General features: G+C 41.5%; 1 protein-coding gene across 1 annotated transcript in view; it reads right to left on the reverse strand.

Moving 5' to 3' along the window:
- Window positions 1-13,260, reverse strand: part of Dop1R2 (dopamine receptor 2) — a 62,762-nt gene that overhangs the window by 1,143 nt on the left and 48,359 nt on the right. Inside the window, exon 4 of the mRNA XM_065496555.1 lies at window positions 1,672-1,756. Within this exon, the coding sequence (XP_065352627.1) occupies window positions 1,672-1,756 (85 nt within the window). The remainder of the gene's footprint in view (window positions 1-1,671; window positions 1,757-13,260) is intronic.

Genomic DNA, 13,260 nt, shown 5'->3' on the forward strand with positions numbered 1-13,260 from the left:
ACTCGAGAGCTATATATACCAGACCTGCTCGGCGCAAGCCGAGAAATTGCCGAACTCACGTAAAAAACCAATCTCGTGGATTTTCCACAGAGTATGAAATTCCAAGCAAAATTCGGGAAAACTCTGAGAGGCACCTTTCTAGCAAGAGCGCCTGACAAACTCCATTTATGCAACCGGCTTGGCATGTATGCCCGAGGGTTGCATAAGTGTTGATCGGCATCTCCAGCTGACGAGGTGGCAAGTGGGCGAGCAAAAAGTAGTTTGGTGGTGGAGCAGAGCAGAAGCAGCATCGCTGATGGCAGGTGTCTGCTCAGAGCTGAACGTCACGAAGCTGCAAAATATTCTTGTGAAATTTCCAAACCGCTCAATGAAATTTATGTGTGACCGCGAACGCTATAAAGCCGAGTTAATAATCCCGCACTTAAGCGATTAGCTGGCCAGTAATAGGTCGTTTTCCAGAAATTCGGTTAATAGAATGGCGGAATGCGAGGAAGGCGCGCCGGATAATCCAAATGGAATTGCAATCATAAAAACAATTCGAGCCATCGATTTATGAACACTCTTTTATGAACACGGCGCCAGCTAGCGCATCGCTCTTACGGCCGCGTAACCCTCGCTCTCGCTGCACAGATGGCCACGTATAGAAAATTGATTCCGATTTTCCGCGCCTGGTCGGCGGCGCAATTAGAAAAGCCAAACACGAACTTCATAAGATGCAAATGTGAAAGGGAAAAAAAATTGAAGCGATACTCGAAAGTCATTAGAGGTCGGCGGCCGCTTTGTACTCGCTGAAAGGTGAAGCGATGGCCGCGTGCCAGCAAAAAATAACCGGCATCAAGCGGTCCTCATTGTCGGCGAGTGGGGACAAGGAATTTTTTCTTAATAACCGCCCTCGTGGTTTGCAGAGGGTGCTATCAATATCATTATCGCCAGACCGACGAGCTGGCAGACGACACCTACAAGCCGGGGCCGCTCTCTCAATATAGACGATAAAAATTCGCATCACGAGAGCTGTTATAGACGAAAAATGTCGACGCCAGAGGAAAAGAGGGTGGCGGCATTCGCGCCTGGACTAAACCAGTGGCTAGGGATGTATCGCATGCGCGAGCGGTCGGCCCCTGTTAACCACCGTGCAAATTGCACGCACGAGGCGAGCGCGGTAAATTTTTACGACTATTAATGTCCTGAAAGCTGCCGTGTCAAGTTATCAAAAAATATACTCTCCGCTTTGTGCTGTTTGCGCTCTGTCGGCACTGTGTGCGCGCGGATGAACAATGCCACGAGCAAAAAAAGAACAACACACCAGCTATTTGTGTTTTAGTTATGCCAAGAATTTCCTTCTTGGGTGATAAAAGGGGAAAGAGCGTAATGTCAGAAGTGGAATTACTGTCTGAGGAGTGAATATTAAAATTCCATCTTGGCCATCTTGGTTCCCGCGGTGCCGAAATAGCAATGCCGGCGGCTCATATGTCATGCATTACTTCCACCGTGAGCACCGCCGTCTTTTTTCTCCAAGCAGGCGAACGGAGAGTGAGTGCGAGAGGGCATGTGTGTGCACCACATGTCGCGTCTCCGTTCGGCTCCATCCTTGATTCCGTGCTCACTACTTTGCATGTGTGCGGGCGAACGGGCGGGCGGGCGGGGAGAACTCGAGATGGTCTGGATTTATACCTGGCTAGCCCTGGGCCGGAGGGTGGCCTGGTAGCGGCGCCGCACCCGACGGGGACAACATACGCACAGAATCCGAGCGAACGCCCTGAAATCAGACAGAAAAGCAGCCATCAATAAAACATAAAAATCCTTTCACAAAAATGAAGTTTTCCTCGCCCTTGCATCGGTGATATAACACATAACAGGAAATTCTTTATTCGATTATTATTATATTTGTTCATTCTTGCTTGGTCAATATATAGATAAATATTATAACAATAAATTATAGCAGGAAAAGGCAACATGCTAGCAATTAAATGGTAGCATTGAAGGGAATAATTTTTTCCGAACAGAAAATGCCCTTTTTTATCACCATTTTATCCACTCGAAAGCGACTGCTTTCTTTGAATTCTTTGTAGCTTTTGCCGGTGAAAAGTTCCACGGCAAATATTTTGCAACCCCCAGCAAGGTGGCTCCGCCCAAGAGAAGGAACATCGCGCAGACCTTACTTTTTATCATCAGCTTGTTCTTTTTTGCATCCGCGTCTTCTAAATAAGCCGCCGACTGCGAGCTACGCCGTTGTAGTTTGTTTCCAGACCCTGCTGTCAGGCGGGGTAGCAGATTTCTGTTGACCTGCACTTTTTGCCACTTCAAATCCCACCAGACTGGCCTGGCTCTTTTATATTCCGCGCGCATGTTGCTCCACTGTGTGTGTGTGTTTTACCCTCTGTTAGACCGCACCCGCGAGCACGACAGTCGATCAAATTTATAAAAAATGCACGAGTGTTACAACTCAACAAAGGTGGACGTTGTGTATTTGGTTGCAAAAGGCATGACTATATTGCGTTATTGCACCTTTATTTATGAGTGATAGAGGATACATACAAGTACACACATTTCCTTTGCTCGACGGAGTTTCCGAGGAATATAAATAAATCCACAGCTTCGAGAAGTTTCTTAGAAGCTCTTTTGTTTTGATCTGGATTACATTGAGATATAAAATAATTATGCGTGTCGTTATTTTTTTTTAGATTATATCAATGATAAGGACAGTGCAGTTCCAAAATCTAAATTGAAAGTAATTTAAATGACATTGATTATTAAGCCTGAGAAATTTGAAAATAATTATTATGGAGTTGCAAACAACGTGGAAATTACATCAAAACTTGAATGCCCGCAATTACCCAAAATATAAAAATGAGGAAGTGATTTAAAACTAATTCTTGGAGACGAAAAAATTATTCTACCCATTTTTGTTTGAAATCGTTATAGTATACCTTCTTTGGAGCGAATTAGTTATTCTAGTATGGTCACAAAGTTCAGAAAGAAACAAATAATTGTTCAACCCTTAAGAAATTAACCGACTGCATTTTCAAAGTAAATAGTTAAAAAATAGGTCATACGTCGTGTGTTATAATTGTTTCAAAATGCAAACAGCTGATTATAATGCTGATAAAAAAAACAAATTGCACGTTATGGCGAGTGGGCGAGTGTAATAGGCATTTCCATCCCTTTGCGTCGTCAGTCGGGATCATGTTCCGGCGCTTTTGAGGTCAGCGTAAAGCACGGCGGAGGTTCATCAAACTCGCCAAGTCGCAGCCTAACTCAATTCGCACCATATTACCCCGGTGCTGAGAGCGAGATCTCTTTTCTTGGGTGCGAGAGCATCTCCTGCTACACGAGACCCCCTGGGGCCCATCAAGCTTGCCAATGCTCCCCCGCAACTTGCCTTCTGCATCTCCAGCTTGGGCTTGACGCACAAGCATCCACATACGCAATGTAATATTTATCGAGCCGCACCTGCCAGAATGAGAGAACCAATTTGCCGCGGCGAGAGGCCGCTATTTCTCGCTTGCTACTGGATTTGCATAAATGGCCCTAGGAGAGAATCGGAACGTAATTCAAAGATGCGTGTTTGTGCGGAAGCAGCGATTCACCCGCCTAGCTGGCGATAGGGTGTGCGTGTTGGAGGAAATTAGCCTCCATGCGACGCGTGTACAAATTCCGAGCTTCGATCTGGGTACCGCGCGCTTTTCACTAAGATGCCACAACAGATTTTGTGCGGAATAAAATTTTCTATCGATTTTGCACCATCCCTGCTGGAGTGCGTTGCATGTCTCCGTAACCTTGAATGCGCCTTTGTAGCCATTTTTTGTCACATAGATTGATTGATTGCCCTCAAATAAATGACGATATAGTGTTGGCGTGCCCATGCCCGGCTTTGTCACCGTGCCCATATGAAACGCGCGGGGTCTGGTTAATTTATCACAATAAACTGTATTCCTCAAAATTGCAGCCAGTTTAAACACCAAAATATTCAAAATTCAAGCTATTTCCCCGATTTTTTAAAGCCACGTGAAATTAAATTTAATTTATATAAAAACCTTTAATTAAATCATTTTAAGAAACTTTTTTACTCCTTTTAAACTAGTTGCCTGAAGATATTCTGTGCTAAATTACCGCCAGGGGATGACTAAAAATAACTAGTCTTTGTAAATATTTGGTCCTTTAGATTGCTCTCGTTGTTTTGAAAAACAGGAGAATCCCAACCTCCTCTGTTTCTCAACATAAAAACATGTTCAAACGCGGTGCTCTACTTGTTTCAGCGAGCAGCTCGCTCTCAGCTCTGTTTTGTGACGAGACACAGATTTAAACGGCCACAACTTGTTGAGCGCTATATTTTTAAGAAGGAAGTTCCATCGCATTCCCGCAGCATCATCATCAACAGTATAATGGAGTGTCTTTTAAAGAATGCATCATAAAAGCCAGATAAAAAGCTTAAAAAATCCAAATAAAATGTAATTTACGGTTTATCAGCAACAAGATGTAAAATGTTCCAATAATTGTTATTTTTACTTCAATCAAGACAAGGTCCAAGTTGGATTCTTCTGATCAGATTTATGATATTTTTTAAATTATGAATGTGAATTTAGTGCTGCTTAACTATCTACTTATGGGTATAACTTTGCAGCAGAATTTAATTAAAATTTTATTCTAATTTTACCAACCTCTCTATGCAATTGCAAATTGTGAAACCAATTTCTTCGCAGGTCAAATTACCGTAAATTGCAGTTAATCGAGTTAGTGCAACCCGCTTTTATCGAGGGTCGTTAGTGGCGACCATTACCTCCAAGTTACTGCTTATCACCAGACACCGCAGCCACCACCGAGACTCTAATTGGCCGACATTTAAATGCACGCGAATGCAAAGTGGTTGTAAGCCGCTAAATCGCGAGTTAAATTACGGTCAAAGCTTATTGCGAGCCGAGTGTTTTGAGTGGCTTTTGCAGCCTGACTATGCTCTGTGTTGTTGCAAAAAATATTAAGTACAGCCTTTTGTGCATTTAGGGCAAATTGGGTGTCCGGTTCGGACCAGCACCGGGATGTCCAGGTAAAGTGCACTCTGCCAACGAGGCGAATGGAGAAATAAAAAGCAGTAGGTTAGGTTGCTCCCTTTCAAAGGTGCACGGGCTGAATGTGCTCGTAAAGTGAGTGACGACACACCTGCGACTCTCTCTTTCTCACTAACTGAGCAAACACCGTGTGCCATCGCCGAAATACATTTACACAGCACCCGCCGCCCGCTTTGCGCATTTTTATCACTTACGTTTGACGTAACGCTCTTTTATTGCGTGCGCCAAAGTGGCATTGCCAACTTTTTACGGTCAAACTTGCAATATTTTTAAATAATAAGACCACGCATTAAAACGTGCTGTACATTTTTCCCTGAAAGTATGAAGTTTCTGTCAGGTTGCGTTTCACGAAATTCATGCATAGCTACCAGAATGTAATTACAAGAGACAATTAATATTAAACACTCTTTTAGAGATTAAGTTGTTTTTTGCTATTTGGAACCGGTGACAGATCTTGTTAATTTTACAAACTATCTGATGATAATGGGTGATACAAAGTTGTGATTTCAATTATTCTGATTTCTGATAGGAAAACAGTATTTTGAGTGGAAAAATATGTTGTTATTTCCTCAGAAATAGTGGGTTTCTGTCAGGGGCATCCCATTCCGTGTAATTCAAAAGTTGAGAAATAGAAATAAATACATTTTTTAAAATTTCATTCGTGATAGATTAAAAAACTTGAAAATTGAATTTGTTTTAAAGACTAACAAGTTTTATTGTCCCTTAATATTTAAAAAAATGAGATGTGACCCTCAATTACGAGTTAAAAAAGTTGTGAAAACGGTTTATTTGATTTAATATTGCAAAATATGTATATTGTTGAATGTTGAGTAGTATTTATTATTTAGTTTAAATAGACTGTAGTGTGGCGAGTATTGAGAAAAGTGGTAAATTTTACTTCTATTTTAATCATGAGTGTTAGCGGGTTGTTCAACACTACAAAAATGCCTAATTTCTCCCAAATGTGGTTTGCTGACTTTACACATTTTAAATATCTAACGTGTTTCTTTTGAGAAATAAACTATCGAATGGAAATAAACACCTTATATGTTTTGTAATATTGCAATAAGAAATGTTTCCCAAGCTAAATAGACATGCATACCGAATCAAATAAAGAAATTTGTTTTCTGATAATGCATTGAATTAATTCACAATTAAACATTGATAAATATTTTCTATTTATACATTAAAAAGCTTGAAAATAATTCACATATTATGCAAAATGCATAAAATTACGTATTCCTGGGCAATAGTGCAATGAAAGCGAGAAAGCTTAAAGCTTCATCAGTCCAGAGTCTTATTTTTTAATCTAAAAACAAAGTGGTTACTGGTTAGGCGCTGAGCCACAAAGGGGAGGATGATGCACGACAATAACAGACGAGTTTCTGCCTGTTTCTTCCCGTTAGCATGCAGCAGAAAACAAAAGATTCCGGATGACTCTCGCACGCTCTTTTGATTGGTGCAGATACTTTCCATAACGTTGTTGCGGACGCAAACAGACACTATATAAACCCCTTCTGCCTCCTGTGCATCCCTACAGTTTGTCCCTATAAGCCCGGAATGTAGGAGCTGAAGCGCGTAATATACTTAAGACTTTTTATTCAATTATTTGGTGTCTTTATATTCCACGGAATGTTGTTAACATGTACGTACAATGTTATAGGTTTATTATATTTAATATTTAGCTGTTTAGCTATGCAGCCCTTACTTGAGCTAACAATTCGTGGGGCTGGTGACTTATTGGTTGTATCAGATCCTATAAGTTGCCTCTGCCCCGCGGCATGTTGGCATTCAATTTGCAACAGTCTCTATGGTTTCCTCAGCCGGGGTGTCCTGGAAGGAAAGGATCTTCAGATGGTTTATTTTTTAAAAATCACTGGGGTTCCCTTTCCTTCCTGGGCTTCCGGCAACACTCCACAGCGGAAGGGGCTCTTAATAAGTGGTTTGATATTTTGCATAAATGTATTTACTTATGTTCCGACTTTTGTGTTACTTTGTTGCTAGCCCTTGGACCAATGTCGAATGAGCTCCCAGTTTGATTTGAATTAAAATCACTGGTGGCCCATTCGCCATTGGTACATGATGGTGCTATTTTCATTTCACGGGGTGTATTGGAATTTGTGATTTTGATCACTGTTCAGATCAAAATTGTCTACGTCTGCCTTTTTCTGGAGCAGCAGCGTAGATGATTTTGTTCTGGATTGTGCATCACTCTCCGACGTTGCGACCTGCTGTCATTCTGGACTCTGGACCATCGTTACAAGACTGGGCCTAGACCGAACTGCCAAAAGGTTCAGTTTTTAATATCAACCCGCTTGCGTCTGCGTCACATTTTTTAGTGCAGCGTAGGTGGTTTGATATTCAAATTATGAACCGCATCCATCATGCAGCAAATTTTTAATGTTTTCGTATATATTATAAGGGTATAAAATTAAAAATGTGAATCTTACGTGCTTCGTTATGTTTCAATGAATCTTATTATGTAGCGTTACTATATTTACCATAAAATTCTTAAAAAATCAATACTATCCCACGTTTTTCTCCTGTGGGTTTTATTACGAACTTTTCTTTTGTGGGCATCCAAATTTCAAGGTGTACTGGTGTTTCTGAACGTGTTCTAGGTTATTGCTCTTTTACGCGTGTCTTACTGCTTGCGCTTTATTGCTACAGACAATTATTTATCTCCCCGTTCCTGCGTAAAGGAGTGCGATAGAAGGGGGAATGTTTTGGATCTTGGTTTTACGAGCGCTGTGTTTGCTAAGTGCATGTTTCTGTGGTGAATTGTGAAATGGATTCATCCCGGTCGCATACAACACAAAGGTTTTTACTAATGACCGTGTAGAGAACTGCAAATAGACGCCACAAATGATAAAATTTCAAAATAATAATTCCTGTAAGCTTGAGCTAATGAGCTGCGCGTCTCTGGACGTAGGATGCAGCAGTGAAAAAAGTAAATTCACTTGACAATGCATGTGTGTCACTCCTGGCGGCTGCTGCTGTGGCGCGGTCGATTTTTGCCATTTTTGCTGTGATCATTAATGGCTGGCTGGTGTAATTGTCGTGTGCTTAAAAGGAGTCAAAAACATATGTTTTCATTTTGTACTTGTTTTAATTTTTATTTTAAACTAATCGGATCTAGTTATTCCTTAAAAAATCATTTTCTTCTGCATTTACAAAAGCCATTGGTTAAAAAGCTTCGTTGTAATTTGTGTTCAATTATACAAATGAGCGGAGAGTGTGCGAGCAAAACCGTAAATAAATCATGCAGCGAGAGAACTTACTTTTTACAGCTCCGCTCACGCGCTCGCCTTGGGCGGCGAACACTTTAGCCGCAACTCTAAGCGTGCCGCCCCACGGGACGAGGGGCACATTGCAAGAAAGGCCCAAATTGCCTACCGGCAGGCCCGAATTCATAAATAAAGAGGCCAGTCGTGTCTCATTTTTGGAACAAGCCGCACTATTACACTTTATTGTTGAGGTTATGAATGGCAAAGGCGGGACGAAGCTGCGGTCGTGCCTTAAGTAAGCAAGCTGCTGGCATATTTTCACCCTCGGTGCGCAAATATGACCTGCCAAGACCTCCCAACGTGAATAGATCAAAGTTTGCACCTAAGCCGTTTTACGAAACACGTCCGTTGGCTCAGTAATTTTGTAGAAAAGTGTTTAATCTTCATAGAATGGACGTAAAATTGTTGTTAAAAACACTGCCATCTTGCATTAATAATACTGTTTGTTGGCGCAGTTTTACAAATTTGGAAATTCCTCCTATAAATTAAGCAAGACGACATTCAATTACGCTTATAATCGAGAGATGAAGAGAATTTAATAATTAAAATTCAATAAGCAAAATTACATTTTAATCGTGAAAAAATATTTGCCATTTTTTCAAAAACAAAGATATGGGCATTTTGCATTTTGTGAAATATTTTATATATGCAATATAATATACATTTCCATTACACCAAAAAGTTAATTTAAATGCCTCTTCGCGAAATAACATGACTACGCAGTTCGTTTGCACAATCAAAAATGAGTTATACCGTTTACATGGTGGACACGCACACGTCACGTGTAATTTCCAGTTTGGGTGACTCGACACGGAAATTGCTGTTCGCATTTCCAAATTATCCCACGCAGAAAAATCCTCACCGCCGGTGCCAACACAAAGTGAATTTATTTACGCTTTATCATGGCACTAAAAATTCGCATTTCGTACCTATAGTGTAAATGCACACTGGACAAATGAGCAAGGATGCCGATTGATCAGTATTTTGGTCTGCCCGCTTTCCGTATTGTCGGGCGAATGAAACGCACTATTGTGTTGCGGCCTAACGCGCGGTTGACGTTTCCCGTTTGCCCCGGCGCCCGACGCTCGCATAGAAGGTAAACAATTTTAGCGAAGCCGATTTTGCAACATTTATTTGCCAATTGGAAAGGCCAATTTAAAGGTCAACCCAATTACTATGTTAGTCTGTCGAGGCAAAAACCAATATGAATCTGCATGATTAATGATGTAATTTGCCACGGGCTTGAAACTGCACGTCGTTTAGTGTCACCTGCATATCTCTTAATGTGTGAATCTATAATACGCTGCCAGGAAGAAAAGCTACATTTTTCGGGGACTGCCGCATCCACCGTGGTTAACTCATTCATCTGACAGGGAACACACGCTCACTCCAATAAATTGCCGGCTCATAAATAATGCAAAAAATGGAGATGCCGCGGCACAGTTCTGATGGGAAACGTTCCCCGACTATGCACGTAAAAAATGTGTTTTGCGCACGGCGAGATTGATTTATCAGTGGTGGCAGCAGCAGAACAGAGAGCTTTCCTTTTTTCCTCCTCGTTCGCCGCGCAGCGACCTCAGAATAAACTTTCATTGAATATATAAGATAAGGAACAATTTAATATCGCTCGGTTCACGTCGTGAATGCATTATATTGTGCGGGAAAGAGGTCACCGTTTTTTGCCCAGCTCTTCCGCAGCCGCTGCAGCCCCCGGCCTAATCTGCCCACGCAAACAGCCATGCAGTGGACGGCCGGTATTCCTGCGCGCAAAGTGGCCGATTGGAAGTGCGTTTATGTTCACGCCCGACCGTCTAGTGTAAACACGATTACGGTCGAACTGCATGTTTGGTTGCCCAACAACCGATGACCTGCCGCTTCCTTCCCACCGTGCGATCACTCGCATGTTCCCATGTGTCTCTGCGTAAATGTTGGCTTACCAACCGCAGAGCATAACTCATGACAGAGATGACCTGTCAGTAAGTTAGTTGTCTCTGATCGCGTTTACAATTGATGCATATGTATCACTTTTATTTATTAAAAACTTAATTAAAACGGGGTAACCAATAAAGAAAATTGGAATTTATTTGTTACTCTATACTTATGATCATATAATACACTTTTATTAACGTATTTTGATCTGCCTTCCAAACCAACTCAAAATGCTATAAAATACGTTCTTTTCGAGGGATAACACGTCTAAATTTCAGAGCTCGTAATTTTTACCCCATATCTGGTCAGGAACCATAAAAAAGCACTGGCCCAAATTTCTATAGAAGCTCTTTGTGCGTATGTAAACTTGCTCAGCTTCACGCAGTGTGGAGAACGGTCGAGATTATCTGGCAGTGAATCGATTCGACAAAGGTTCTACGGAAAATTCACTCGTAGAAAGGGTGCATCAGCGTGCTCATCGCCGTCCACGCTTCGGCAAGACTTAATTTTTCGCTCGATTGCCCCTGACTGTGAGCAAAGGCTGCGCTTCCTTCGCAAAATTTATTACCCCTCCTCTCAGGCGAAACAAAAGTGTGCCGGCCGCGATTCTCGGGCTCGCGTGTAATTACTGATTGCAAATTGTTTCTCACGATCCGCAAACTCATCAGCCTTGGAATTCTTGTTGATTGATTGTTTTGCTGATGGAACGTGAGAGCATCTTCTAAAGTATTAAAGTAATCAGATTTTGATAATATACGGCCTGAAAAACCAACCGAAAGTTAGAAAACGAAATATTGGGTTTAGTTTAAAAGACCCCACGTAGCAAAGAAAGTTATACTACGAGCACCAAGTGCTTGCAAAATGAATAAATTAAACAAAACCAAAAACGTGTATTTAACAATCGGAATAATGCAAAAATTACAGTTACAGAATTAAGGAGAAAATAAAACATCGCTCTAGTAAAATCTTTCCTGTTTAGGTTGAAAAACGATAGAATCTTCCAAAAATGAGAGTGAAGTTAACAGTTTGTCCTCTCATAGTTAAATGTTTAAAAAAAGCATTTTCCTCATTTTCTTGGCAGGTGTCACCCATCGCTATGATTTACATAAAAAGGGCTGAAAATGGCTGACTTATTATTTTATTTACATTCAGATATATGACAAACAGCAAACAGATCGAAATGCAATAAAGCGGCAAACGAATGGACTCATCTGCGATTCCGCCGTGATTATATATTTATGTGGAGAAATATCGCGTGCCTGCTTGACATTAGCTCGTGAACGCGGTGAGCGACGATGTGAGAGACACGAGAGAGTGAAAATCGTGGTCTTGCACAAAAGAGGCGCATAGAGCTCGCAGGACCATAAATGAAACTCGCAGGCAAAGTTCGCCCCAGCAGCTGTGGTTTCACGGGGGCGCGCCGAATGTGAAATTATGCGCAATTGTTACATCGCTCGGTGTTTGCTTGCTCGATCGGAGCCGTAAAGGGCCGGAAAGGTGCAGTGGGTGCGCGCGAATTAATTAAGATTCGATTCGAACGGCAGCAGCCAATTGGCGGCTCGCTCTCGTCTATGCACCCGTCAATATTGGCTTGATTGAAGTGAGGCTGGCTGCTGGACCGCGCATTGTGTTTGCAAACCTCTTCAGTCCCTTTGTTGCTCACGCCGGGGCTCACGTCGGCAGCGTGTATTAAAATATTGTGCACGGCAGTCAGATATGCTTGATGAATATCAACAGTTCCACTGCAGCGCTGGCAATTCGCATTCATTGGCCAGCACTCGAGGGGGTCGTTCAGTGTTTGCAGTTCAGGGACGTTTTCAATATTATGCCTCTTTGGAAATGCAATAAACTGGAGCGCCGGGAACCCTGTATTTGAATAGCCACGTTTTCTATATGGAACGTTTGTTTTACTTTTGAAACCACTTTTAAGTTGTTGTTTCTAGTGCAAACTTCAGGCAAACGACGACGCTCTACTTTACAGTTGAATGCTTTGGCTTACTTTAAAGTATGCTATGGAGTTTCAGTTTAAATAAAACGTGCAGCAATTGCAGCTTGAATTAAAGAGCGCATGTTTTGACTAAATTGATTTCAATTTAGTGTGTTTTATTGGGAAAACGTAACAAGTTCAACCAATTCAGAGAAGGATTAGATTGAAGTTCGTTTATTAGCGGCTTCTTTTCATTTCTCATTATTAGACTATTAAATTTCAGGCTACATAAATTAAAAAATTCTGTGAGATTTAATAAAAAAAAAGAACACAGTTATTCAATAGCAAATTTTTGTAGTCAAAGGAGCCGGTTTGCGTGAGATCGAGAGGAAAATTTTCCACAGAGATATCAAATTCAATTTTTAATAATTTCAAATAATTGCTGAATTGTCATTTTTATTCTTATTTTGTATATCATGGAAATCAAATACACAAATGAGGTCATATAATCAACAAAAAGCTATTTTTTCTAGCCGTGGAAGGATGAATGGTAGATCAAAACTTTTGAGAAAGAGAGCGTATTTCTTATTTTTACCAAAGGCTCTGTCTCTTAACAAGCTGCAATCTATTTCCGGAAGAGAACTTTCCATTTTCCCACAAGCCGCTGAAAAGTTTCACCACCATTGAGACCAGGCGAAAAGAGCTTTATTTTTACCCCCATAAAAAGTTGTTTCACAGTACTTTAGAAACCAACAACCACGACTCGAACGCAGGGCCAGACAGCACAGTGGCCGGAAAATCAATTTAAAACGTACGCTCGCACCGCAACGGCGAGAATAAACATCGATTGGCAAAAAGGCGCTAGGCTGAATGTGCATCCCAAGAATCGCCATTATTTGCAATAAAATCGCCGCTTTAGACGAAATCGCAGGCAGGACCGAGGGTGCACACGGCTCGTGGGCAAATCGAAGTGAAAAGCGACCATTGTTCAGATAAACAATGCGCCAATGGGCCAGTTTGGCGCACCCGCCGCCGCCGCCGATCCAAGTCTTTC

This window comes from Cloeon dipterum, chromosome 1 (genome assembly GCF_949628265.1).
Source record: "Cloeon dipterum chromosome 1, ieCloDipt1.1, whole genome shotgun sequence".
Lineage (NCBI taxonomy): Eukaryota > Metazoa > Arthropoda > Insecta > Ephemeroptera > Baetidae > Cloeon > Cloeon dipterum.